The 27977-nt window shown below is 45.8% G+C and overlaps 1 protein-coding gene across 1 annotated transcript; it reads left to right on the top strand.

Annotated features, from left to right (window-relative positions):
• Positions 1 to 2: 2 nt before the first annotated feature.
• On the top strand, positions 3 to 27977 carry LOC125427688 (zinc finger protein 250-like). The gene is made up of 10 exons (XM_048487240.1): positions 3 to 120; positions 3575 to 3657; positions 5295 to 5421; positions 7007 to 7105; positions 8879 to 9991; positions 19187 to 19262; positions 21846 to 21930; positions 22844 to 22970; positions 23061 to 23156; positions 24397 to 27977. Exons 2-10 carry the CDS (start codon positions 3583 to 3585, stop codon positions 25566 to 25568), a joined length of 2970 nt encoding a protein of 989 aa, XP_048343197.1. The 5' UTR covers positions 3 to 120; positions 3575 to 3582; the 3' UTR covers positions 25569 to 27977.

The following is a 27977-nucleotide window of genomic DNA, read 5'->3' as shown; positions in this document are numbered from 1 at the left end:
AACTGCTTTAATCCGAATTAGCCGGCTGCTGAGTGGGACCTGCTCGGAGCGGGGCCACGTTGATGAATTGCAGCCGCGGGGACCCATCGTGGGGAGCATCCGCCCAGTTTGCAAATGCTGGTAAGGGGTCTGGGTGGGGTGGCGAACCAGAAAGGTGCACCCCCCCCCTTGGAAGGGGCGGGAGGCGGTGGCCACTGCCCGCCCCCTGGTTTAAATGTGCCTTTGGGCAAGGATTGGGAGGGGGAAAGGGCGTGGCAGCACTTGGGATTCTCCTTTGTTTTTTCTCCCCCCCCCCCCCCCCAACCACTGAATGCATCAGAAAGGTGTGAAGATGCTATGGGGCAGGTAGAAGAGTGGAGAGCGGCTTTGGGAGGACCAGAATAAGTTTTGTTTTTTAAATGCAGTTGAAACATTTTTTATCTTTTCTGTAGTGGAAACAATGAAAGAAGTGAAAGGACCTTTATTTGCATCTCTAACTCTTAACAGATGGATTGTGGCACAAATAGCAGTGGGCCGGAGAAAGCCGATCCGCAAATGGTGACACTGCTTGAAATGGTTTATTATTTGTTAAATTTATATCCTGGCCAAGGCCGGACTCGGGGCGCCTTAACAAGAATTTACAACAGCAATCGTAAAATAAAACTGTATAAATATTAACACAGGAAACCGCTGTAATAACCCCACAATAAATCAGATGAAATGGATTCTGGTCTGTCAAAAGTTTTGACAGCGTATGTGCCACTGTATTCCCATTTGTTCGTTCTGCAGCAAATAAGCACAGCTGCCCTTCTAGAATTTGCCCATCAGCCCCTTCCAGCATGGCCAATTGGAATTGTAGTCCATAACATCTGGAGTGCCAAAGGCTCGCCACCACTGGACTAGGTTGTTACACAGAGGTGGTTTCCCTTTGTCCTGCTTGTGAGTTTCTGGGAGCCCTCTGGGCTTGATGGTTCTCAGACCAGACCCCGCAAGGCAGTCGTGTGATTGCCTGCAAATGTCTCTTTTATGAGCTTCATAGAAGGGACCTCACGGGTCATCCAGTCCAATCCCCAGGAAATTCACAATCAGAAGAACTGTGACTAGACCAAGGTCACCCAGCTGGCGTGTGTGCAGAGTTGGGATCCAGCAGGTTCTCACAGGTTTCCGAGAGTAGGTTACTAATTATTTGTGTGTGCCGAGAGGGGGTTACTAATTGGTGATTTTGCCACGTGATTTTTGCCTTAGTTACGCCCCTCCTCTCAGCAGTAGCGCGCAGAACTTGAAGAAGTCTAGCAGGAGTTGCACCGGAGTGCGTGGCAGCCTGCGCCTGCGTGCGATTCGCTTCCTACCCAAAGATCCGGCGCGATTGAAACTGTGATCCCTTGCTACAGCCCCGCAGCCCATGAATGCCCTCGGCTCCGGAACGCATGGCCCAGCCCGTCAGTTGCCCCGCCCCGCCCCATTGGCGCTACGCCACAGTTTGAATCCCACCACCATGGGAACCTGTTACTAAAATTTTTGGATCCCACCACTGCGTGTGTGGGAGTGCACAGGCTAATCTGAAGTCCCCAGATAAGCCCCAGATAAGCCTCCACAGCTCAGGCAGCAGAGCGGGGAATCAAACCCGGTTCCTCCAGATTAGAGTACACCTGCTCTTAACCACTACGCCACTGCTGCTCCGAGGGGTTCAGTTGCTCAAATGGTGTGGGAGGAAGAATCTCTGGGAGGCTTGGTGGCAAATCTGGGTTGTCTATGTGTGGGTCATATGTAAGGGCTAAAGGATAATCAGCAATTGGTTTCTGTAACCTTTGCTTGCTAACAACCCACAAGTGTTAAGCGAGACTTTTGCGTATGCAGATATGTGCAACAGGTAATTGCAACATAGTAAAAAAAAAGTATCTGACATATGTTGTAATGTTAACGTTGAGTGAGAGACAAAAACCAATGAGTTTGTGATATGGTTGTGAATAACCTTGTGTGGAATAGCATACTCGTACCCTTATACAAGTGTGTAAATCTTTGCTTTTAGAACGCCTCGTTGGAGAAAAGCCTAGTGAACATGAGCCCTGTTTCTCCCACCAGCATAATAATAAAACTTTCTTTCCTGGAACCATCTGGTGGTCTTGTATGTTTGACATCTGTCTGATGTGCATGATGGTCACTGAAATCAGTGGCGAAGCCACCAGGGGAGCAGGGGGTGCGCAACGCACCGGGCGCACCGATTCTGGTCACGTGGGGGGCGGAAAAATCCCGCGGCCCCCCGGTGGTGCCCCCGTTCCTCTTCTGCAGCGCCCGCACTCCCCCACGGCACACACATGCACGGCAACCCCCCCCCCCACTTTTCCGAATGAAACATCCCAGAGAAGAAGCCTGCCTGCGTTGCCTGGGCCTGGTGGGAACTACATTTCCCAGGGGCTCCTGGGAAATGTAGTTCCCACCAGGCTCAGACAACGCAGGCAGGCTTCTTCGGCTGGCTCCTTTCCTAAAAGTAAGTGGGGTGGGGTGGGGTGGGGTGGGGTGGGGGGGAGCCAGAGTGTGCACCCGGCGCACTCTGGCCTAGCTACGCCTCTGACTGAAATACATCCTGTTAATCCAAACTGTTACATATTTATAAATGCTAAAAATGAAAACTTGTTCAGTGCTAATTCATATGTGCGTCCCTACACTTTGTGCTGATGGGGAAATTAGCATAGAGTTACCAGTGGTGGGATTCAATTAATTTAGGTACCAGTTCGGCGCCCCCCCCCCCCCCGCTGCCGCCCCACTTACCTGGCTCCTGCAGAGAACTGTGGCTCACCCCGCTAGGGCCTTTTTCTTGGTCTTGGGCCCAGGTGCGCGGCTGGACGGTGGCGGTGAGACCCTTTAGCAGGGGAGGGAAAGGGCTTCCTGGCTGCACAGCTGGGAGACCTCTCCCCGCTGGAGATCACACCGGCACTGCCCAGCCAAGCTGGATGGCAGTGGCAGCGACGGGGCGTGGCAGTTGGCGGGGACTCCATGCTGCGGGGACTCCTGAGGTGGTGGGATGCAGCCAGTTCGACGAACTTAGCCAACCGTAGCTACCGGTTCTACGGAACCGGTGCGAACCAGCTGAATCCCACCTCTGAGAGTTACCCTTGGAGGTGGGTCATAAAAAGAATAGTCAGTTTAGATGTATGTGCTGCTTTAAAAAGCTCAAGACCTCTGCACTAACCCATCTCCTCAGAAACATTCTTTACTGCAGATAATCCTGCGGCAATCCTTTTCTTTGTTCTGAAAGATCCAAAACAACCAGTAGCTTGGATCCTGTGCCACATTTCTGGGGAGCAAAAGTATTCCTGCCAGCAGGACATTAATTCCTTGCTTCTTCCTTACCACTCCTGACAAAAGTTTCCCACCGAATTCAGTTCCGAGGGAAGGCGGACTCTCAGCATGAAGGGGAACAGAGATCTATATTGGGAAGGGAGAAGGGCGGGAAGGAATCTCGTCACCTCCCCTCCTCTTAGCATGGTTATATTCCTCAGGATCCAGCCAAGCCAGTGTCACGTTGAAAATGTATGAGGGTTGTTCACTTTTTGTGTAAATTATCTTCCTTCGCTTTGTCCTTCTCACCTGGTAGAGCACTAAATGACAGACATGTTTCAATCTGGACTGCCGCCTCCTCCTAGGGGATGGAAAAGGACTACAATGGAGTCAGCTCAGGTAAGATCATAGAGAAGAGGTCCAAGTGGGAAAAAGGCGTGGGGGGTTGGACCAGCGGTGGGATCTAAAAATTTTAGTAACAGGTTCCCTCGCCAGCCCCCCCCTCAGCAAAGGGGGCAGAGGTGTACCTAGGCAAACCTGAGCCCTGGGCAAAACCTGAGTTGGATGCCCCCCCTTGGGCAGCCACCCCACCACGACCCCCCCCCCAATTTTTTTGCACCAGGTCATTTCTAAATCATCATCCCATTATAGAAAATGCCCCAACTCACAAGTCTGAACACAGCAATGGTGAAACACACAGGTTCTTTGATAGAGACTGGTGAGATAAAAGGCACGAAAGGCTGAGAACCAATGAATTGCAGTACCTAAAAGGGATTAACCCAGTTCAGGGAGTTACATTATTAGTCGCAATTGCTATATGGAACCTTCACGTTCAAAGGCAGGATGCCTCTCGGGGAGGCGAGGGCGTGGAGATGGAAAAGCGGACCCAATTAGTAACCCCCTCTGGGCACACACAAATAATTAGTAACCCACTCTCGGGAACTGGTGAGAACCTGCTGGATCCCACCTCTGGGTGGGACCCTCTCCAAGCTCCAGGGAAAGTCCTTGCTTAGGAGATTGGCTTTTGTTCCCTGAATTGTGATTGAAGGTAACCACAGGTTAATACTTTTGGAGCAGTAGGGCCAAGTTTGAAAATTTCCCCTCCCTATTTTCAAAAAAATACTGTTTCTTTCTTAACCTATTTTTAAAATATTTAATTTTTACGTAAATTTACATGCAAATAACATAACAGAAAGAAAAAAAGAATACAAAAATAAAAATAGATCTAATACAATTCCCGTATTTTTGTTCATTTAACGATTTTCAACGGGATACGATTAATTATGCCAGCTCACACGGACTAAATTTCATCACTGTTCTCATTTCTTTGAATTTATTTATTTATTTATTAATCAAATTTATAGGCCGCCTCACCCCCAAAGGGCTCGAGGCGGCTCACAACATGGCTGTTCTTCAAGACAGCAACCAACACAACATAAAACTTAAATCCATTAAAACTTAAGCAGCAGTTTTTAACATTAAATGAGTTAAAAAAGCAAAAATGTTTAAAAGTTGTTTAAAAACAGGCGCCCGATCTAAAGGCCAAAAAGGGGGAGGGAGTGGGCAGGGCCCAATATGTAATCAGGGCCCAGCCAAGAAGGAAAATGGCAGCCTCAATGTCAATGGGGGGCGATAGAACCGTAATGAAGTTTGACGCACCGTAACGAAGTTTGACTTTTAAATAAACCTCATGGCGACCCCAGGACCATGGGCTTTTTCAGGCAAGAGATAAGCAAAATTCAGCCGCAGAAGGCCATTGCTCTCACATCCTGCATGTGAGCTCCCAAAGATACCTGGTGGGCCACTGCAAGTAGCAGAGAGCTGGACTAGATGGACTCTGGTGTGATCCAGCTGGCTTGTTCTTATGTTCTTATGGTTTGCCATTGCTTTCCTCTACATAGCAAGCCCCAGTCTTCCTTGATCGTCTCCCATCCATGTACTAACTACAGCCAACCCTGCTTAGCTTTTGTTCTCTGTCTGTGCTCAAACCATTGAAAGGACTGTCAACTGAGCGAACATCTTTTTCATTCTTGCAGAGGCCGGTGACTTTTAAAGATGTAGCTGTATATTTCACGGAGGCACAGGGGGCTCTTCTGGACCCAGGCCAAAGGGCTCTGTACAAAGAGGTCATGGTGGAAAACTATGAGAACGTGGTCTCGTTGGGTAAGGAACGTGCTTTCCTGTTTCTTTTAAATGGGAAACGTTTGAAGTAATTGTATTGATGAAGGTATTTTCAAACCAGTTGGACATTGGACTCCTCCCTCTGGCTCCTTCTGCGCATGGAGAATGATGCACTTTCAGTCCACTTTCACAATTGTTTGCAGGTGGATTTTGCTATTCCGCACAGCAAAATTCTGCTCCAAATAACATTGAAAATGAGTTGAAAGTGCATTATTCTGCATGTGCAGAAGGGGCCTCTTACTGATAGTGTTGGTGAAAGGTATCATCAAATTGCAGCTGATTTGCGGCAACCCAGTAGGGTTTTCTTTTTGTTTTCTCCCCAAAAAAAATACTGCAAAAATCAGCTTTCACAGTGCAAAATTCAGTTATCCTCTTACAGAACATCTAAAGTCTGTGGCGTCATAAGGAAGGGTTTTCAAGGCAAGAGACATTCAGAGGTGTTTTGCCATTGCCTTCTCTGGAGGCAGGGTAGTATTCCTTGCTGGACTCACTTCCATGCAGAAGTGTAACGCCAAGGGGCTGGGGGGGGGGGTACTCACGATGCACCGGGCGGGCACCCTGAGGGTGTGGCGTGGCGGAGCGTTCTGGGAGCTTGGAGGGACGCGTGGTGTGTGTGCGCACCAAGCGCGCTTCCCCCTTGCTCCATCCCTGCTTCCATGTACTAACCTGGGCCAGTAGTGCTTAGTTTCCAGGAGATGATGAGATTGGGTTAGCCTGGGCCATCCCCATCTGGACAGCTTATGACTCAGTGCGTCATAATTGTAGTCCTGGTCAGTCAGGATCAATAAAAGGCACCTGAGTTAGTCAATGAAGAGAGGGCAGAGGCTTCTGGTGGAATTTGACTAGGGGAAAGACAACATATAGGTGTGTGGGGTCCGGGGGTGGGGGGCATCGATCAGAGATCAGAGATCACAGGGTCCCGTGCAGAAATCCGTAGGAATTAGCAAGAGTTCATTTGGGGACTCCCCTTTGATTCTCCATAAGCTGATACACAGTCTTCAACAAGCACAAGAAATATAAACAGTGCAGACAGTTGACAAGAATAAAATTTCTAATTGCCATTAAATGTGTTTGTGGTGTTGGGGGTTTTTTTTTTGGCATTTTTAATGCTGTTCTTTTTATTATTTTGAAGAACTGGCAAAGGTCTTCACTGACAGGGAGTGAGGGATATTTATTTGTTTGTTTGTTTGTTTATATTTCTATACCGCCCCCTCCCCAAGGGGCTCCGGGCAGTGTACAACAAATTAATACAAACAAATAAGAAGACAAACCATACAATTAAACAACAGCGACCTATATAGGCTGGGACCAGGTATAAAGAAGGTAATGTGTGATGTGGGGAGATGCAGCCAATAAAGGCCAACATTCTTCAGCAGTTTTAGGCAGTGCGTAGATGCTTACCCCGTAACACAGGCATCTGTTGTACAATTTGGGCTCCAGTCTCCCTTCACATATTAGTCAAGAACATGTATCTGAATTTACTGAATTTGGCCCTAACCGAACTTGCTGCTAAGCGCATAGCACCACCAATGCCCATTTCCTTCTGACACTTCTTTTTTTCGTCAAGGCTTTCCCATCCCCAAGCCTAACCTCATATCTCGACTGGAACGAGGGGAAAATCTGTGGGTGCCAGAGTCTCAGGTGTTGGATGACAGCAACCAATCAGGTGAGGGGCAGGAATATGCCTGCTGGCAAAAAATTGTTTTGTTGGAGTCTAACCCCCCTGCCCCTAGCAATCTATGGCCTCTTTCTGGAAGAAGAAGAAGAAGAGTTTGGATTTATATCCCCCCTTTCCCACCTGCAGGAGACTCAAAGGGGCTTACAATCTCCTTGCCCTTCCCCCCCACAACAAACACCCTGTGAGGTAGGTGGGGCTGAGAGAGCTCCGAGAAGCTGTGACTAGCCCAAGGTCACCCAGCTGGCGGTTGTGGGAGTGTACAGGCTAGTCTGAATTCCCCAGATAAGCCTCCACAGCTCAGGCGGCAGAGCGGGGAATCAAACCCGGTTCCTCCAGATTAGATACAGGAGCTCTTAACCTCCTACGCCACTGCTGCTCATGAAGTTTTAATAGCTTTCATTTTTCTGTAACAAGGCTTGGGAGATCCAGATTCAAATCTCCATTGATGGCTTAATGATATGTTAAACTGTTTCTGGCTGCTGTCAAACCAGGCATGTCCTGGAGGTGCCATATTGAAACGTAATTTTCAGGTGTGAGGGAGCCCAGTCTTGATTGGGGCTGTTTTTTTTCCCAACCTGAAAAAGGCCTGCAGAGATGCTGTTTGTCCTGCTGCAAAAAACTTAGCCCATCCGCATAGATGTGTCTATCTCAGGGGTAGGGAACCTGCCGCTCTCCAGATGTTCAGGAACTACAATTCCCATCAGCCCCTACCAGCATGGCCAATTGGCCATGCTGACGAAACTGATAAGAATTGGACCCTGTTTTAACCTGGGATCTCTATCTAATACAACATAAGTTTCTCTAATGGAACAATTAGTGATTTCCTGGTCACTTTTCAGGCAGAAAAACAGAACTGGGTGTGTGCTTGTGTGAGGAAAGCAGCCCTCCTCTCCCTGCATGCCGCAGTCCTGATATGAACTGGGTCTCCACACGCCTCAGCATAAAGTTCTTTTTTAATTGCCTCATATTCAGAATGTTTGGCAGGACTTAGGTGGCCTTCAGAACCATTTAGTGTTTCTCGAGACCCTCAGCTGTGAAGCTGTTTTGGGAGACTTTGGGCCAGCTCCTCTGCCTTACAGCCCTATTCAAAGGGTGGGTGTTTGTGTATCCACCTATGGGAGTGGTGCAATGACAACAGATTTGCCCTCCTTCGGCACTTCCCCTTGTGGAGGGGCAACTCTGCTGGCATCCAGCTGCTGCCACCCTTCCTAACATAGCAGAGGGTGGGGCAGAGGCGTAGTCGGGAAGGAGCCGATATTAGTCGGCTTCCTTCCAGCCATTGGCTCCATCGTGCTGGCAGCTGGGGCTTTAGATTTACATCAAGGAGGCTTTTCCACTTTTCAAGCCTCTCCACGCTGCCGGGAAGCCTCCATGAGAGTGGCGGGCAGCTGGCTTCCCGGCCCTTTGGATGGGGCTGCTCAAATCATAGAATCAATAGAGGTGGAAGAGACCACAAGAGCCACCCAGTCCAACCCCCTGCCCTGCAGGATCACACAATCAAAGCACTCCCAACAGATGGCCATCCAGCCTCTGTTTAAAAACATCTGAAGAAGTTTGGGTCTAACCCTGTCTCACAGAGCTGTTTTGAGGATTGAGAATTGAATGACAGAGGGCTGAAACCATGTCCTTAAACTCCTTGAAGCAAGGGTGGGATAAAATAGTGATAGATTATCAGAAACCTCCACTTTGCATATTCATTTCCTTTCTGAAAAATATTTCCCATTGGCAAGCCCTACCATTGTTTTTCTTTTATGGCAACAGGTGGCTTTCGGAAAAAGAACTCGTGCCGTAAATGTGGAAAATGTTTCGCTCACAAGTCGGATCTAGCCATACATCGGGTAGTCCATATGGGCGAGAAACCCTTCAAATGTTTAGAGTGTGGCAAGTATTTTGTGCACCATTCAGAGCTTGTGAAACACCACCGAGTCCACACAGGAGAAAAACCTTTTAAGTGCCTGGAGTGTGGTAAATGTTTTTCTCGTCAGTCAGTCCTTGTAAATCACCACAGAATCCACACGGGAGAGAAACCCTATAAATGCTTGGAGTGCATGAAATGCTTCACCCAGAGATCACAGCTGGTCAGACACCGAAGAGTTCATACGGGAGAGAAACCTTACAAATGCCTGGAGTGTGGGAAATGTTTTGCTCGTCACTCTGTCCTTATAAATCACCAGAGAGTCCACACAGGGGAAAAACCATATAAATGTTTGGAGTGTGCAAAATGTTTTGCTCGTCAGTCAGTCCTTGTCAACCATCAGAGAGTCCACACAGGCGAGAAACCCTATAAATGCTTGGAATGTGGAAAACTATTTGCTCACCAGTCCAACCTTGTGAATCACCAGAGAGTTCACACAGGGGAGAAACCATACAAATGTCTAAAGTGCGGCAAGTGTTTTGCCCAGCAGTCTGACCTTGTGAAACACCGGCGGATTCATACAGGGGAGAGACCCTATAAATGCTTGGAGTGTGGGAAATGCTTTGCTATACATTCAGACGTGGTGAATCACCAGAGAGTTCACACGGGAGAGAAACCTCATAAATGCCAGGAGTGTGGGAAATGTTTTGCTCAGCGTTCAGCTCTTGTGAGCCATCAAAGAGTCCACACAGGAGAGAAACCCTACAGATGTTTAGAGTGTGATAAATGTTTCGCTCAGCTATCAAATCTTGTAAAACATCAGCGGGTCCACACAGGAGAAAAACCTTATCAGTGCTTAGAGTGTAGAAAATGCTTTGCTCGACACTCATACCTTCGTGTACACCACAAAGTTCACTCTGGAGTGAAATCCCATGAACCCCACAAATATAGCAACAGCTTTATTGAAAAAGGAAACTTAATTCAGTATCAGATAGCAAACACAGGTGAAATAATTCAAGGTTAGTAAAATATAATCCTAAAGGTAATCTTTACACTACATCGGTCAGCCCAGCTGGATTTGATACTCCATAATACCTAAGGAGAAGGCAGACATATAGTGCAATCCTGAGGGGGCAGGGTTATGGGGGGAACAGCTCAGGAGGCGGCATGACCCTGGTGCCAGCATAAATGCCAGTTGTGCTGGTGTAAAGGCTGATTATACTAGCATAGAGGCGCTTATGTTGGTGAACTGTGCTACAATGTGACACCTGGGCACCAGTCCTAGCACGGCTCCAACACTCCTTTGGTACAGGAGTCTGTACTGGTGCCAAAGGAGGGATTCCTGGAGCTGGTGTTGGCTTCCTGAACCCTTCAGCTCAGGAATTCCCCCACTTACCAACAAAGACTTATGCCAGCAAAATCAGTGATGTGGTCCATTTTGCTGCATAGGCCACTATCACGGGGGAAGGGGGAGCACTGCTTTCGTCTTGCTGTCCCCGGTGCAATAAGCCTCCATGGATGCACTGTGGGTGTGCTGCCCCAAACCACGGTGCAGCTACTCCCCCTCAGGATTGTACTACCCATCTTTTGAGAAGAATTATAGTATGCTCTTTATCTAAGGAACAAGCCAGAATTTGCAATTTACATGAGGAAGACAAATTTGGTAATCTTTTGTTTCCCTTCATACTTAGGTAGGTTGCCACCCTCTAAAAAAGGTCCCTATGTGTTTCAGATGTTGTATGTTCATTCTTCACTTAAAAAACCCAAAGCAAATATTTTGAAGGCACTTGCAAAACTTAAGACTGAGAATGTGTGTTTGTAGAGACATGACAGGCACTAGCCAATGGGCACCTTCCATAGCTGGATTTAGATAGAACAGGGGTAGGGAACCTGCGGCTCTCCAGATGTTCAGGAACTACAATTCCCATCAGCCCCTACCAGCATGGCCAATTGGCCATGCTGACAGAGGCTGATGGGAATTGTAGTTCCTGAACATCTGGAGAGCCGCAGGTTCCCTACCCCTGAGATAGAAGCAGGTTGATTACTTTTCAAATAGGCTTGCTATCTGTTTGCCCTTTGCCCCAATTCTGTGCACTTGAGACATTGAGGAGTGGGAGGAAAAAATGTCTGGAAAACGGGCTCTGTTCTATAAATTTCCCCCTATGTCTTTACCACAGAGATCAAGGGAAATACAACATCACCTGGAAGTGACATTCATCTTCTACAAACCCCATCCTCTCCAATTACCACCATCAAAATTTCCAGGCATTTCCTGAGGTAGTGCTGCCAACCAGCCATTTTGCTCTTAAAACATGGCCCTCACCCCTAAAATTAGCTGAGGTAAAAGATTTCCCCTCTGTTTAGGCTCTGAGCATCCAGCTCAGGAGCACAGAAACTGGAGAGACATCACTTGGCATGGATCTAACCAATCCATGCAGCCTTCCTCCATGCAGAATAGGCTCTTCCTGTGGTACCTGGGACTTGGAGAGAAAGCTACATATTTACAGTAGCTAAGTGTTATGGTAGGACACAGTCCCTTATGTGAATGCGTTATTGCCATGAGGAATCAAGAATGGTAACCCTCAAAGCAGGTTCCTCTGTAGTCTTATTTTCCTGTATTTTCAACATCTCTGAAAGCCGCACAACTGACCCCTTCCACAAGAGGAGCAATTGGGAGCGTTTTCCCACTTACCTTCTGCTGCGCGCTACTGTAGCCAAGTAACACTGGGTCCCCCGGCACTCCTCACTACAGGGGCGGCAACAACGCAGCTGCCCCGACGCTGCCACTGTGGCGCCCCCCCAGCGTGCGTCATTCCTGGCGCTCTTCAAAACTGCACCTTTTGATGACTGCGCGGGGTCGTGGGGAAGCCCGGGTGCGCGTCAGAAATGACGCATGCTGAGAGTAGTGCGTGGCATAGGGGGCTCATGGTAAGTGGGGAAACTCTCTGAGATGATAGAGTCTGAGCAGCCAAAATGGGCATCTTTTATTTTTTTACTTGTAAGTCACTTTGAGTCATTGAGGGAAAAAAGAATGATTGAAATAAATGTACAACTGGATTTTTTTCCAGGTTCGAACACTAACTTTTTTTTTCACCCACTTTGCCTTAAGCAGGATTGGAAGCCTGGTTGGTCTTGGGATACATGTCAGAAGTATGGCACAGATGGGCTCTTTCCATTATTTTCGGTTCTTTCTGTATTGTGGGTACGGTATGTTTGCATGGCGCTTGCCAAGATGCCAAGATGCCAAGATATGGGCAAAAATGTCTGGAGACGTTCAGTCACACTCATGTCTGTGTGACCAAGAAGCAAAACCAAGAGCAGATAGGGACAGGTTTAGTTCTTATTGGGTGATATGAAGTCCCACTTCACATGAAGTCCCACTTCATGGGTGTTTTTGAGTCCCACCACATCCTCTCCAGTGGGGAAAAGTAACCTGCACCACTTGAGCCTATGTGAGTTCAGAACAAGTGAAGAGTAGTGGTTAGAGCATGTGTCTCCAGCATGGTGTTTGTGGTGCCTGCCAATGGTTTTTATAAAGTGGATGGGGCAGGTGGTGTATTTGCCACACAGGGTTTCTGATTGGCCATCAGAGGTCTGACTGGCTGTGCAGATTTTTTTCAAAGTTGCTTCAGAGGCTGCCACCACAACCCAGGAATCTTCACTGCATTAATGGTGTGTATGCAAGAAAATATTTTTAAACGGTATGTTCATTTTAAAAGGCATCCTGTTAAACAGATCTTCTGCTGGAAATGTCGAAAGAATTACTATCGGAGTTATTCATTCCCTCACTCAGTGCCATTTTAGGGTTGACTTTGCTTTTGGAAGGAGCCATCTTATAATTGTGCCCACCACCCTGTGTTAGAATTCCAAAGGGGCCTGTAGGCTTGAAAAGTTTGGGGACCCCCATTTTGGAGTTTTCGACTACCACCAGAGACCCCCGCTCAGCTACTCAGTCACACTATCTCTGCTTAACCTCACAGGGTTGTAGTGAGGATAAAACGGAAGAGTGGCAAGCCCCATAAACAGCCTTGGAAGAAGGATAGGATAAAAATTTGGCCTATTAAGTATTGGCAAAGAGAAATAGAACCAGCCTTTCTTGGTGGAAATTTTACACTTGCAGTGATTCCAGAATTGTCTGTTGAAGATATGCCAAATAAATATTAAGATTTTTGTTTTGAATGCTTTTACGATTTTTCATTTTATTTTTTTCTAGTTGCTGGAAGGAAGTATTGCTTAGTTGCCAAGAACGGATGAGACTAAGCTAGCCTGGGCCATCCAGATGGGGGGAACATTCCTCTAAACTCGTTGAAATCAATTGATTTGGGCTAGGGCCGTGGTGGCGAACCTTTGGCAATCCAGATGTTATGGACTGCAATTCCCATCAGCCCCTGCCAGCATGGTCAACTGGCCATGCTGGCAGGGGTTGATGGGAATTGTAGTCCATAACATCTGGAGTGCCAAAGGTTCACCACCACGGGGCTAGGGTAACCCTGTGGAGGTTTGCACTGGCAGTCACTGTCAGTTTTGATCCTCAAAGTTAGGGCTGCTTTGGACTACCTTGTAAATCTGTAGCTGCTTTTATTCTGTATTATTACTTGCTAATTGTGCACTGTTCATATACTTGATATTTATCTCTCTGTATATTTATTCTGCGTTTTATTCTCATTTTTGGCATGCGTGGCTGAGGAAGTTAAATTGGAAATCCTGTTTTGTTATTTCACTGCAGTCTCATATTATTTTACATTATTTCTTCAGTATCTCCTATCTATGTGCTATGTTACTTTAAAAAAATTACATTTAAAAGTTTTTGAATCCACAAAGTATTAACTGCTGTGTTGTCCCTAAAGTTTTAAGCGACTTGGATTCTTTTTAAGATGTATTCTTGGCTTCACTGGTGAGGCTCCCCAATACCAAGAGCCTTATGGATCCCTACACATAGATTCTTCAGGGACCCCTCTCAACACCCGCAGTCCAATCCAAACATATGAAAATGAATCACATGACTTGATTCACTCCACAGGGTTCTGTGGTGATCACATCTCCCAGAATTTTGTTCCTCTTTCTCTTTCCCACTCCAGAGTCTTGTACCCTGTTTCTCCGAAAATAAGACATCCCCTGAGAATAAGACGCAGTAGAAGTTTTGCTGAAGTGCTAAATATAAAACATCCCCCGAAAGTAAGACGTAGCAAAGTTTTTGTTTGGAAGCATGCCCGTCGAACAGAACACCAGAGCATGCAGCTGTGGAGTGGAAAAATTAGACATCCCCTGAAAATAAGAGATAGGACATCTTTGGAAGGAAAAATTAATATAAGACACTGTCTTATTTTTGGAGAAACACGGTATCCAAGGGTTCTGAGCCAGAAGGGGACAGATGTAAAATCAGTCTCTCTCTGTTCCCAATTGTGAGAGATTTAACAAGATGGCTCCTTGTGATAAAATCCTTTAGAAAACACCTGAAGGATGAATTGAGTAAGATTAAGGGGAAATTAATTAATGGTGGATGAACTTTCTTTCATTTCACGTTTAAAGTGTGCATGGTTTGTCACAGACAGTATCTGACAAGGTATTTATAAAGACTGTGGATATGATCCACCTTGATGTAGGTATTTTGCAGCCCTATGGGTATCAGTGGGAAAGAGCTAAATGTTTGCTTAACTTTTCCTGTTAAAATTAACACGGTTTTATTAAGGCTTGATTTTTGGGCAAGGTCATGTCTTGTGTTATTGACCATTAAATGAAGGAAAATACTTGGTAGTTGATGGTTATGTCTAATAGATGACCTGGAAAATTTCTTTCTGCGACTGTTGTTTGATATGTCATGTTAGTGTTGTGGTTAAATGAATAAAGTGACTTGATGATTGAATTTTATTGAATGCAGTCATTATCCTGTAAAGTACTTCCATATTTTAGTGACTGTAGTCACTACAGTTGGGTAAAGAAACTGAAGACCAGTGGGGGAACCTGTTAGTGACCGGGGTCTATTTGTTGGGTTATCACTTCTTATTTTTTCATAACTAAACTATGCATTATTAGATTTGGAATATTGTGGCATTTAAAATAACAGAAACTTAGAATGAAAAACCAATTTAAATAAGACCAATTTAAATAAACCAATTTAAACAAGACCTGTATGCAGCAAATTAAATGAAACTAATAACAATTGATAGTTAAATTTTCTGTAGGATTAGATAGGAAACCAATGGTGCAGAGTCAGTGGGTGTTTTGAAATAGAATTGATTTAATGGATTATGTCATAAAACCTATATTGCTAGAATGACTTTGTAAGGATCATACTATAGGTGTTTATATGAAATGATTTATTTTTTCAGTGGGAGTATGGCGTCTCTGACTTGTCAAATGACTGAGCATCAGGAGTAAAGTTATGAACCTGAGACCTGAGTAATGGGAAGCCGCTGTTTGTCTTGACCAAGCTATAGGAATGTTGACCAAACAATTGGGAAATCTTAAAGAGCAATTGTAAGCAAACTTAAACCAAAATACATTGAAATCAATGGGATTGGAATGGTGTAACTTTGCTTAGAATTACAGCGTAAACCTCTCTCCTTATGTATTGTCGAAGGCTTTCACGGCCGGAATCACTTGGGTGCTGTGTGGTTTCCGGATCCCTCTTATCCTTTGCTGAACGTAGCAAGAGGGATCCTTTAGCTACTGCAGGAGTCTACCGCATACCATGCAGCTGTGGACAAGTCTACATAGGAACCACCAAGCATGGCGCAGCATGACACGCATTATCAAAAGAACACGAAAGGCACTGCACCAGACTTTTTCAGCCAGAAAAAAATCCACAGGCAATAGCCAGAACCACATGATAAACCAACCTGGACCATAGAATATTATTTGAAAAAACATTCATTCTGGACCACTCTGAAAGCCACTACGTCAGACTACACAGAGAAGCAATTGAAATCCATAAGCACATGGACAATTTTAACAGAAAGGAAGAAACTATGAAAATGAGCAGAACTTGGCTGCCAGTGTTGAAAAACACTAGAGTCAAGACAGTGTCTAACCAGCTCCACACAAACACAGGATGACCATAGACAAAAGAAACAAAGGCCAGGATACTTCTATTCAGATGCTCCCACCAGTGACCTTGCTATCTCCTGTGTTACTCCCATGCTATAGTCTTCATTGTTACTCATACTTCTATTCAGATGCCCTCAACTATTGACCTGGTTGCCTTCTTTGTTACTCGCAGACAAGGTTTCTCCACCCACCCTGGACACTCCAACAGATATATATACTCCACTTGCTTTTCCCAACATCAGATCCTCTGAAGATGCCAGCCACAGATGCAGGCGAAACGTCAGGAGAGAATGCTGCTAGAACACGGCCGTACAGCCCGGAAACCGCACAGCACCTCTCTCCTTATGTTGTTTCCTCATCTGCTCTTGCGCTTGTCCAGCCTAGACTGATACCACTGCTCATCTGTTCTCATAGTAGCCCTAGCCATGCAAATTTCTCCCATCCCCTTTGGCTGCCATTGGCTTGGCTGCTGTGATGTTAGTCAGTCTTACCTGATGTCACAAAGCCTTTTAAGCTTTGGAGCATCTGGGTGACTGCTAATGTGAACACTAAGGGAAACTCTGATTCAGAAAGCCCAAAGTCACCTTTGGAAAATTAAAGCACAGACACGTTGCCAACTCACTACTGACTTTTGGAATGATGTTTTTGGGCGATGACGAATTGGTGTAGTAGTTTTGGAGAGAAGATGCTTGCTGCTTATGAAATCGATTATTTTGGGGAAATAGTTAATAGTAGAAAGTCTGTATTGTGCAGTTAAATATTGGATCACCTGGGGTGAAGGATCATTTGATTTGAGAGACAAGATCAATCGATAATAATTTAACAGCTGTGCATTTAGATTGAGATATTTCTGCCCCAGAAACTTTGTGATACCTGGATTTGGATCTATCTGGATTAATGTTATTTTCCAAGCTAATAAATACTAAATGTATAGTCAGTAATCAATAAAGAACTTCCAGTTATCGTAACTGATCTAGTGGTATTCATTCTCCTGTGGAGAGAACTTATGTCAATTATATATCAATAACTTGTTTACCCACAAAGAAATCTTTTTGGAAAACTTTCTTTGAAATGTTTTTAAACATGGTACTAATTAACAACTTGCCCTCCTACACTGTTATGTGCTCTCTTTACAGAATGATATTTTACGATCCTGTACTTCCTTCATTTTACAACCTATTCATTGGAGCACAAGTTACCGTGGGTGTATATAGCCCATAAAATTACTATCTGTAACCACAAATGGGATCAGGCGTCTGATGAGGTGGGGTCTTTGAAAGCTTCAATAAATCTATTTGTCTTTAAGGTGCCATAAGACTTTTTTTCTGGTTGTTGCATTGGCTGACACAGCAGTTTGGAACCATGTTTGCCTTACAATCCCCAACCTTGGGTTGGGAATTCCTGGAGGTTTGGGGGTGGAGCCTGGGGAGGGAGTGGCTTGGAGAAGGGAGGGACCTCAGTGGAGTATAGAGCAGCCATTCTCAGCCAGGGTTCCCTGGTACCCTGGGGTGCCGTGAGCATGTCCCAGGGGTACCGCGCAGAGGTGGGATCCAGCAGGTTCTCACAGGTTCCCGAGAGCAGGTTACTAATTATTTGTGTGTGCCGAGAGGGGGTTACTAATTGGCGATTTTGCCAAGTGATTTTTGCCTTAGTTACGCCCCGCCTCTCAGCAGTAGCGCGCAGAACTTGAAGCAGTCTAGCAGGAGGTGCACCGGCGTGCATGGCAGCCTGCGCCTGCGTGCATTCGTTTCCAGGCCAAGGACCGGCGCAGCGGCTGCGTCCTTGCCACAGCCCCGCCCAAGAATGCCCCACCCCCGGAATGCCTGGCCACGCCCACGGAATGCCCTGCCCAGCCCCATTGGCACTACGCCACAGTTTGAATCCCACCACCATTGGAACCTGTTACTAAATTTTTTGGATCCCACCACTGGTACCGTGGCAACACTATCGCCCACCCCCCTCCCGCCATTTTTGTGGTGTCTCCCACCGGCTCCAGCAAGGACATGGAGCTGGCCCATGGGGCAGGGCCAACCACAAGGTCAGCAGCCACCACCACCCCCAGTGCTACCCTTCACCAAGGGAGGGGAAGGTGGGGTGTGTGGCAAGCAGGGGCAATGGGAGGGGAAGGTGGAGGGTGGCGGCAGGGGTACCGTGAGATATGAAGAGTGAGGTCAAGGGTACCCTGACCTCAAAAAGGTTGGGAAACACTGGTATAGAGTCTAGCCTCCAAAGCAGCCAATGTCTCCAGAGGGCCTGACTGCTGTAGGCTGGCAATGAGTAGAGTTGCCAATCCTGGGTAGGGAAATTCCTGGAAGTTTGGAGGTGGGGTCCGAGGAAGGCAGGGGTTGGGGAGGGGCTTCAATGGGGTGTAATTGTTGGCGTGATTCAGCATGCCAGGACATAGGAGGCTTGCCAAATCAGTAAGCATGTATACGTTATCTCTTGAATGGGTTGTTCCTCTCCTTGTATGAACCTGGAAGCTGCCCTCTGACCACTTCCTCATTCAGTACCTAGTTTTCTTGGCCACTTCCTGCATGGACTGCAATGGAGGTAGACATTTCTGCAAATCGCTCCTGTCAAAACAAATATCCCATCCTCACACTCACCTGCCGTCGGAGTAGCTGAACATTGGTGATCGGAAAATATATTCTTTACGTTTTCTGTAAACGGAAACAGAATCCACTCTAACACATTTGACTAAGTTTACTTTTTGCAGTGTGCTTCTTGGGAAAGTTGATTTACTGCACTGCATATCATGCATCCATGACTGGCCAGGCTCTGCTATATAAACCAAATACCCCACTAATAATGCCATTGAGTCCACCTTCCAAAGCTGCCATTTGTTCCAGGTGATCTCTGACTCCCGGAGATCAGCTGTAATCCCAGGAGATCACCATATACCACCTGGAGGTTGGCAACCTCACTGTGACCCAGCAAGGCACTCTTTACAATGTCATGCAGGGTTGCCTCAGACGATAAGGATTTGCAAGTGTTGGTAAACATGAAATCAATTGAAGGGGTGGGGAAATGCATCCCTGAAAGAATGAGAATACTACATTTCCCAGAATCCTCTTAAAGCTCTCCTTCTGGGACGGAAGGAAAAGGGAGGACTACAAGTCCCAGCAGCCATTCTGCTTCTTGATACCCCGGCCTTGGGATTGGCTGAGTGGTGAAAGACGGGGTGGGTTTGCTGGCTGGAGGGGGGCAGTTTGCAAGAGCCTGTGGGCTGCTGCAGCTGCGCAGGTAAAAACTTTTAGGAAGTTGGGGGAGAGGAAAGGGGGCGACGCTGAGGGGTGGTGTTGCCCTTCTTGCAAGCTGGGAGGGTTGGAGGAACTTTGCTCGGGTGGGGTGGGGGGAGAAGGGCTGAGCTTTGCCCTCCCCTTTTTGGACCGGGCAGGGGGGAAGCAAGCAGAGGGAGGAGAGGAAAAAATGTTGCCTGCTGTTACCATTAGGGAGGAAGATGCAGTGGGAAGGAAGGAGTGAGTGGGCGAAGTATCCTTTTTGGTTAATTTATGGAAGAGAAGAAGGGGTATCTGGTGGCATTTCTGGGGTATTTTAAAGTACTCCAAGGGCTCCAGAAGGGGAAGCCATAAAGATCATCATCACATGAAGGTGCCGTAGACTGAATGAGACTCTTGGTCCAAAGTCAAGATTGTCCCCCAAGATTGTCCCCTCAGTGGCGTAGGAGGTTAAGAGCTCCTGTATCTAATCTGGAGGAACCGGGTTTGATTCCCAGCTCTGCCGCCTGAGCTGTGGAGGCTGATCTGGGGAATTCAGATTCGCCTGGACACTCCCACACACGCCAGCTGGGTGACCTTGGGCTAGTCACAGCTTTTCGGAGCTCTCTCAGCCCCACCCACCTCACAGGGTGTTTGTTGTGAGGGGGGAAGGGCAAGGAGATTGCAAGCCCCTTTGAGTCTCCTGCAGGAGAGAAAAGGGGCATATAAATCCAAACTCTTCTTCTTCTTCCAGTCTGGCAGTGGCTTCAAGCAGAGGTCTCTTTGGCCTGTCTGGACGTTGGGGCTTGATTGTCCAGCAGCAGTGTGGGTTTTCTGGAAAAAATTAGAATTGGAAGACTTTCTGGGAAATTACTCAGTTTCTTAAATAGAACTTGATCTGATTTAGAGTGCTCGTTTTGTCAAGCTGGAGATTTGTCAGTATGCTGGAGATTAAAATATAGACAAGTGTATAAAATAATGATAAGAGCGGTACATGCAGTAATAGCACTTGGTTGGAAAGATTTTACAAAAAGGACAATCCAGAAATGGTTAGCATATATTTGAGAACAAGCGCAACCGGACCTATTTGACATCATATCATGGAATAAACTGTGGCAAGAAAAACAGAGTGAAATTTGAAGATACGGACAATATATGTGGATTGGATGAAAGAAGCCGGAGTCAATGAAGAAATTTGGGAGAAGAGGCAACAAAGAATGAACTCACTGCTGTTTGGTTGAAAAACCGTTAAGACATAATTTTTAGGGGGAGGGATAAAAGGGGGAAATGTATGTTTTGGAAAAATGTAAATAATTATACTAAAATGTAATGAGGATTCAGACTATACAATTTAAAAATTATGTTAAAAAAGTATGCCAAGGATATACTCTACCATTCAGCCACAGACCTTTATTCACCTCATTTATACCCCACCTTTCACCCCAGTCAGGATCCAAAGCAGCTTACATTGTTTATGTCATTTCAGTTTCCTTACAACAGCTTCGTGAGGTAAGCTAGGCTGAGCGTGTGTGTCTGGTCCAGGGTCACCCAGTAAGCTTCCATGGCAGAGTGGGGAATTTGAACCCGTGTCCCCAGATCATGGTCTAACATTCTGATTACAATGGTATGCTCACTGTCAGTCCTGCGTCAGATTGGTGATAACAATATTCCTTCCAACTTGGGAAGAGACAAAATAATTTTAGCACCAGTTTTGATTTGATCTGTACAGCCCAATGAGGCAAATTCATTATTTTTGTTTAAAAAATGGATTGTTTGTTGTAAATCCCCCATCTCACCCTTGGTTTACAATAAAACATACCTGTGTCTTCTTATACAATTTCTGGGAACCATCCCATTAAAAATATTAATTCCAGCTTTGAAACTGCCAGCCCTGCCTACTGTTATACTGGCAATGGCATCCACCTGTCTCTTATTTATTTAATACATTTGTAATCCATCTTCTCCCCAAAGTGGCTTATATTGTTCTGTTCTCCATTGTATCTTCACAACCACAATACACTTCTTGTTACTTTGAGCATATGAAGCTGCCTGGCAAATAGTCAGCTCGTGGGTCTGTCTATCCTTGTCGTACCTTCTTAGCAACTCGGGTTCTTGGGCAGACTGTGTACCTTCTGACACTTTCCACCTGAGTTCGTGCAAAGTGGATTCTCTGAGCCACTCCCCCCTCCTTTCTTCTTGGTGTATCTAGATTGGACTGGGTCTCTGGGTGCATTTTAAAAAATTGAAAGCCAGATAAAAATCAACATTTTCCAGAAACAAATTCAAAGTATGTTTGATCTCTGAGTGTGATGCAGTGGTTGGAACGTTGGACTAGGATTATGGAGACCCAGGTTCAAATCTCTGCTGAACCATAGAAACTTGCTGGATGACCTTGGGCCAGTCAGCCTTACCTGTCAGCCTTACCTACCTCACAGGGTTGTTGTGAGGATAAAATGGAAGAGAGGAAAAGGATGTAAGTTGCTTTGGGTCCCCACACGAGAGAAAGGCAGGGTATAAATGAAGTAAACAAGTAAATCTTTGCTGTGCGACTCTTCCGGGTTGCCAGTGATGATAAGCAATGTCGAAAAAAACCTTTGTGTCTCCACAGTGTGGGAATGATATCTGGGCTGGAATCTGGATTTCCCCCTTTTTTTTTCAGAAGAATGGAAGGGGCCACTGTAGATCTGGATCAGGTAGGAAGCTGCTGTTGGATTGATTGGTTTGTTTCATTATTGAGTTTACTTAAGGTTGCCAGTTCCTGGTTGGGAAATATCTGGAGATTTTAGGGGCGGAGCTTGAGGAGGGGTGGTTTGGAGATGGGAGAATGATTACTGGATTTAAGGAGGAGTTCCAAATGAAATAATTTGTGACAGACAATCACACAGGCGTGTGAAATCGTAACTGTTTTAAAGCAGAGTTCTGGTGCTCCTTGCTGTGAATAACTAATAGCTTGTTACCTTATCAACCAAACTACTAAGCACCGAGTCCTTCGGAGCAGCAGTGGCGTAGGAGGTTAAGAGCTCGTGTATCTAATCTGGAGGAACCGGGTTTGATTCCCAGCTCTGCCGCCTGAGCTGTGGAGGCTTATCTGGGGAATTCAGATTCGCCTGGACACTCCCACACATGCCAGCTGGGTGACCTTGGGCTAGTCACAGCTTCTCGGAGCTCTCTCAGCCCCACCCACCTCACAGGGTGTTTGTTGTGAGGGGGGAAGGACAAGGAGATTGTAAGCCCCTTTGAGTCTCCTGCAGGAGAGAAAGGGGGGATATAAATCCAAACTCTTCTTCTTCTTCTTAAGAAGAGACAATACACTTTTTTTTGTATTGTGAAAGGAAGGTGTTGGTGTGAATCACTCCAGGAGAAGGGGAGGGTGGAAGTAGTAGAAATCACCTCACATTCCTATGCTACCTCCCCAGGCTTTCTCTGTAAATAATAGCATGTAATCCAGCAGTTTTGTTAACATTGCTTTACTGACCACTTGGTGTCTCACGTTGTAACTGAAATCATGTTGGTCACTGGAAGGTATGACAGAGTGGGTGGGGAGCTGAGAAAGCATATGGCCACCACAGTAGTGAATACTGGTTGACGGTTCTTTGTTCTTGGCAGAGGCTGGTGACTTTTGAAGATGTGGCTGTGTATTTCACTGCAAGACAGGGGGCTCTGCTGGACCCAGACCAAATAGCCTTGTACAAGGAAGTTATGATGGAGAATTTCGGGAACGTGGTGTCTTTGGGTAAGGAATCCCTGTCTTCTACGGTGAGTCTGGAAGACCATAAAGAATTTGCATCTGTCAATGCCTTCTTCTGTGTTCGCTTGCTTGCAGGATTTCCAATCGTAAAGCCTGACCTCATCTCCCAGATGGAACAAGGAGAAGAGCCCTGGGTGCCTGATGAAAAGGAAATCTCTGACAACAACTCAGGTAAGGCATTTGTGGCAAAACCCCACTAATGGGACCAAGGCTGTTTCCACCTGGAGTCAGTTCTCTGTGTAGCTCTCACTGCTGCCGTGAAAACACAGACGTCCCCAGTGGTAGTGGAGTAACCACACAGTAGTTTTCCCTGTTCTGACTTTGCATCAGCTCCCATTTCTTTTCCCTCTGCTGGAAGTTATTTTTAAAAAATCAGGAATTCCCATATTGCTATGGTATTACATTATAATGTTGCAATAATACTTGTTCTGAGCTTTCAATTTCAAAAATGTGTCTGCAACCCTTCTTGTTGTGGAGTTACAGCGGGAAATGTGCATAAGGTTGCATGACTGCTGTAAAAGGGATTAGAGACTTAAAAAAAAATGAAAACTGAGAACTAGTTATATTGTTGTAATAGATCAATAGTATAGCAATCTGGCATTTCCCATTTCTTTAAAAACCACCCTTCCTATTAGCAGAAATTGCTGAAATCCAACCCATAGTGTTCACTATTTTATATATGCTGCAGAAGCAAGCACCCATAGTGTTCTGCAGCAGCAGAATTTCTCATCTCTCTCATCTCATCTCTTACCAGACAGTCAGTCATTTTAACATGTGGAGGTTTCCTTTTTCTTGGTATACCTCATGCCTCTTTTGAATGAGTGCTCACTTCACTCAACTGTCTTTGCAGAAATGGAAGACCAAATGTCCATTTACAAATAGCTAACTATACATTTCATAGACTTGAGATCTGCAGGTAGAGGTTCTGAAGCAGATCCAGTCCCCAAAAGGTATGAGTTATCCCTCGCCAAATTGCCACTCTAGATCAGGAAAGGAATCTTTTACAACCTGTCTTCCAGCTAGCCATCCCTTTTGCTACATTAAATTATTCCAGATAATTACATGAACCATGATTACCTGATGTTGAAGAATTTGGGCATCATTTTTCCTTATTTTATAGTGGTTGAGTGACTTGCATTTGAATTCTCTGTCCTGAGAGAGAGAGAGAGAGAGGGGGGAGGGCGGAGGGAGAGAGGGGGGAGAGAGGGAGAGGGGGAGGGAGTGGGAGAGAGGGAGAGAGAGAGAGAGAGAGTGTGCTAGGAAACCATAGCAGCTTGACCCACTTTTCTGACATTTCAATTTTTCCAGGACTTTTTTCAAAAAACCCTCCATACTTTGATATCCTTTCTGAGCATCCTTCTCTCTCAGACACCACAATGAATCTTGCTGTATTTGTTCTTTATTCTACCAGGTGACCTTACGGGAAAGGACTTGTGCCCTCAGTGTGGGGAAAGTTTTGTTGTCATGTACCAGAGAACTCCTATGGGGAAGAAATCTTGTCGATGCTTAGTGTGTGGAAATGTTTTTGCTCACCAGCTGGACCTTGGGACCCAACAGGGAATCCATGTAGGTGAGAACACCTATAAATGTCTGGAATGTGGAGACTGTTTTGAACAGCGTGCTGCCTTTGTGAGCCACTGGAGAGTCCACACAGGAGAGGAACCTTACGAATGCCTGGAGTGTGGGAAAAGTTTTCCTCGACTTTTGGCCCTGGTCAAACATTGTCGAGTCCACACAGCAGAGAGACCCTACGTGTGTTTGGAGTGTGGAAAGTGCTTTGTGCAACAGTCGTATTTTCTCACCCACCAGAAAATCCACACAAGGGATAAAACTCACAAATGCTTGCAGTGTGGAGAATGTTTTCCTGACAACCCAGCCTTCGTGAGGCACCGACGAGTCCATACAGGGAGGAAACCTTACAAATGCTCAGAATGTGGGAAATGTTTTGCTGACAGATCGCATGTGGTGACTCACCTGAGAGTCCACAAAGGATCGAACCCTTATAAATGCTCAGAGTGTGGGGAATCTTTTGACCAACATTCTGCCCTCGTTAGTCACTGGATGTTCCATACAGGAGAACAACCTTATGAGTGTCTAGAGTGTGGGAAATGTTTTCCTCGGCCCTCAGCTCTTGTGAAACACTGCAGAGTCCATACAGCTGAGAAGCCTTTCACGTGCTTGGAATGTGGGAAATTTTTTGCCCAGCAGTCAGGTCTTGTAAAGCACCAACGAGTTCATACAGGAGAGAAACCTTACTCATGCTTGGTGTGTGGAAAATGTTTTGCTGATAGCTCCTCTCTGGCTAGACACAAAAGGGTTCACACAGGAGAGAAGCCATATAAATGCTCAGAGTGCGGAAAGTGTTTTTCGGACAGATCAAATGTTTTGGCTCATATGCGAGTCCATACAGGAGAGAAACCTTACAAGTGTTTAGAGTGTGGAAGATGTTTTTCTCATCGATCGCACATTGTGAAACATCAGAAATTCCATATGAAAGAGAAACTCTCAAAATACCAGCAGCCCTTGGGAGTGGCCACATCTGAATTACTGCTCCATCGGACTGTCAAAGAAGAAGTTCTCTAAACTCGAGGGAAAGGCATTTGCAATAAATTATTGGTCCTTTATGCAGTAGAGAAGATGATGATAAAGTCCATGTAGGACTTTTATAGTTCTGAATTCATAATTCTAAATTGCTCCCCTATTGCTGAGAGTTTGTTCTGGTGACCAAGTGTTGTAACAAACCTGTCCAGAGTTCATTGCACTTAATTACCCAATTTCTATGCTCCAAATTAGCATTTTGAAGGACTTGAGGCAATCACTTACCTGCATCTCCTTCCTGTGTTTCCCAGTAATACAGGATATGACATTGTTGTGTCTGGTCTGTCTCTGCGCCCTACAATTGTGAAGTATTGAAATGGAGGAGGAACTTGATGGGTGGGAGGGGAGTGGATATTGAAAATAGTGATTGTATATACTCAGGTAGACTTCATGCAGGGAAATCTAAGGCGGTAATTCCTTTCAGTAAGAGCAATAAGTTCCCCATCGTGTCCCTTGGATCTTACCTTGCAATTCATAGGGGTGTGAGGGGAGGGAACACTGGAAGCAGTGGAAGAAAGAAGAGGAGTTTTGATTTGTACCCCCTTTCTCTCCTGTAAGGAGACTCACAGGGGCTTACAAATTCCTTTCCCATCCTCTCCCCACAACAGATATCTTGTGAGGTAGGTGGGGCTGAGAGAGTTCTAAATAAACTATGACTAGCCCAAAGTCACCCAGCTGGAATCTAGAAATGGGGAAACAAATCCGGTTCACCTGATAAGACTTTGCTGCTCAGGTAGAGGTGTGGGGAACCTGGTTCTCCACATTAGAGTCCAGCTGGTCTTAGCCACTACATCACACTGGCTCTTCCAGCACCCGTGCCACCAGTGCTGGTCACAGTGGCACAGAGGCCGACCAGAAGGCAGCCACCACAGCAGCCCACGGTGGCCAGCAACTTCAGCAGCCCAGACCATATGTTTTGCGCTATGGTGGCAGGCTTCTGCCGCAACAGCCTTTGCTGGTGTGGAGGGGGGTGTTCTGGAGGCGTTCCTGGGACTTCCAGAGGACTTTCGGCCTGGGAACGCCCCCTATGCCAGCAGCCGAATTACATCACCAAAAAAGGTGGCGTAAATTAGTGTTTCCTATGGGATTTTTCAGGTGGCTGGGTTTTTTCCCCCTTTTTACCCCCTTTCCTGTTTGGATTGGGCTGTTAATCTTCAACCTTGTCAATGTACAGCTTTGTCCATTGGGGAGATGTTTATGTTGTGGGCAGGGGAGATTGGCACTCTAACATACTGAACGCAGTGGGGGAGCTTTCTTTGGCATGGGAATGTGGAAGATATGTGCATATCTCACAGATCTTCTCAGGGTAGTGTCAAGTCTTGATTATATCAGTTGGTGTGCTAATTATCTAGACCAGATGCAGGAGAGATGAACTTCCTTCATCTGTCAGTGGATAAGCACAAACTTTGTCAATGTTAATTGTTTAATTTTTTGTAAATCTAAGTTTTTAATTAGTCTGCCAATATGAGCACTTTACAGTGTCACCCCTAAGCAGTTATACTTACCTAAGTTCCTTGACTTCAGTGCACAGAAGGGTGGAACTGCTTCAGACAGCATTCGTAAGCATTCCAGCACCTGAAAAAAGAGCGAAACTATTCCCATCAAGTTTATAAATTAGAGGTTGTCAATCTTTATGAGCCAGTAGGCACTCTTGCAGTTCTGACACAAGACACTGGATGCAACCACAAAAGAACCTCCACAAGAGGTGCAGCCAACCGCAAAATGGTATGAAGTGTGCGCTCATAGTTAACTCTACTAACATTTCAGACAAACTCTGCTTAACCTTTCTCAAGAAACACAGTGTTTAAAATATTTTCTTGCATAAACACAGCTTATCTTCAGTCACACATGGAAGCTGTGTGGTGGCTACTGCTGATGCAACTTTTAAAAAATCTTCACAGCCAGTTAGATTTTCAGAGGCAAATCAGAAGCTCCACAAAAGCCCTACGTGACCTGCACATTTTATAAAAACATGAGGCAGGCGAAAAGGCATCTCTGGACACCACACTGGGGAGCCATGCTAGAAATACTTTGCTCGCTCACCTGGAGGCGTTCCTTACTCATAATAGTAAGTGACTATCTATTTAGAAAGCCTGGTTTGAATCAGTATGGCTTATCTCCCTGGATTGTTGGTTTACTGAATTTTCTGCCATTTTTAAAATAATTTAGCTGTCTTGTATATTTGATTCTGCAAAGTGTGTTTTGCTTTTAAGTTTTGCTTTGTGAAAAGTGGCACTTGAGCAATCTCCTCTGCTGCCATTTCTGCTTTATTGCCTCTGTCTTTTGTGCATTTGTTGCAAATCAAATGGCTCAAAGCTTTGGATTTGTATACCTTATTGCTGCCTTTGTCAGCTTCCTTCTTGGTTAAAATTAAATACCGCTATCAATACTCAA

The sequence above is a fragment of the Sphaerodactylus townsendi genome, linkage group LG03, assembly GCF_021028975.2.
Source record: "Sphaerodactylus townsendi isolate TG3544 linkage group LG03, MPM_Stown_v2.3, whole genome shotgun sequence".
Classification (NCBI taxonomy): Eukaryota; Metazoa; Chordata; class Lepidosauria; order Squamata; family Sphaerodactylidae; genus Sphaerodactylus; species Sphaerodactylus townsendi.
Note: the sequence above shows the minus strand (reverse complement) of the source record. Positions and strands in the feature narration are given on the sequence as shown.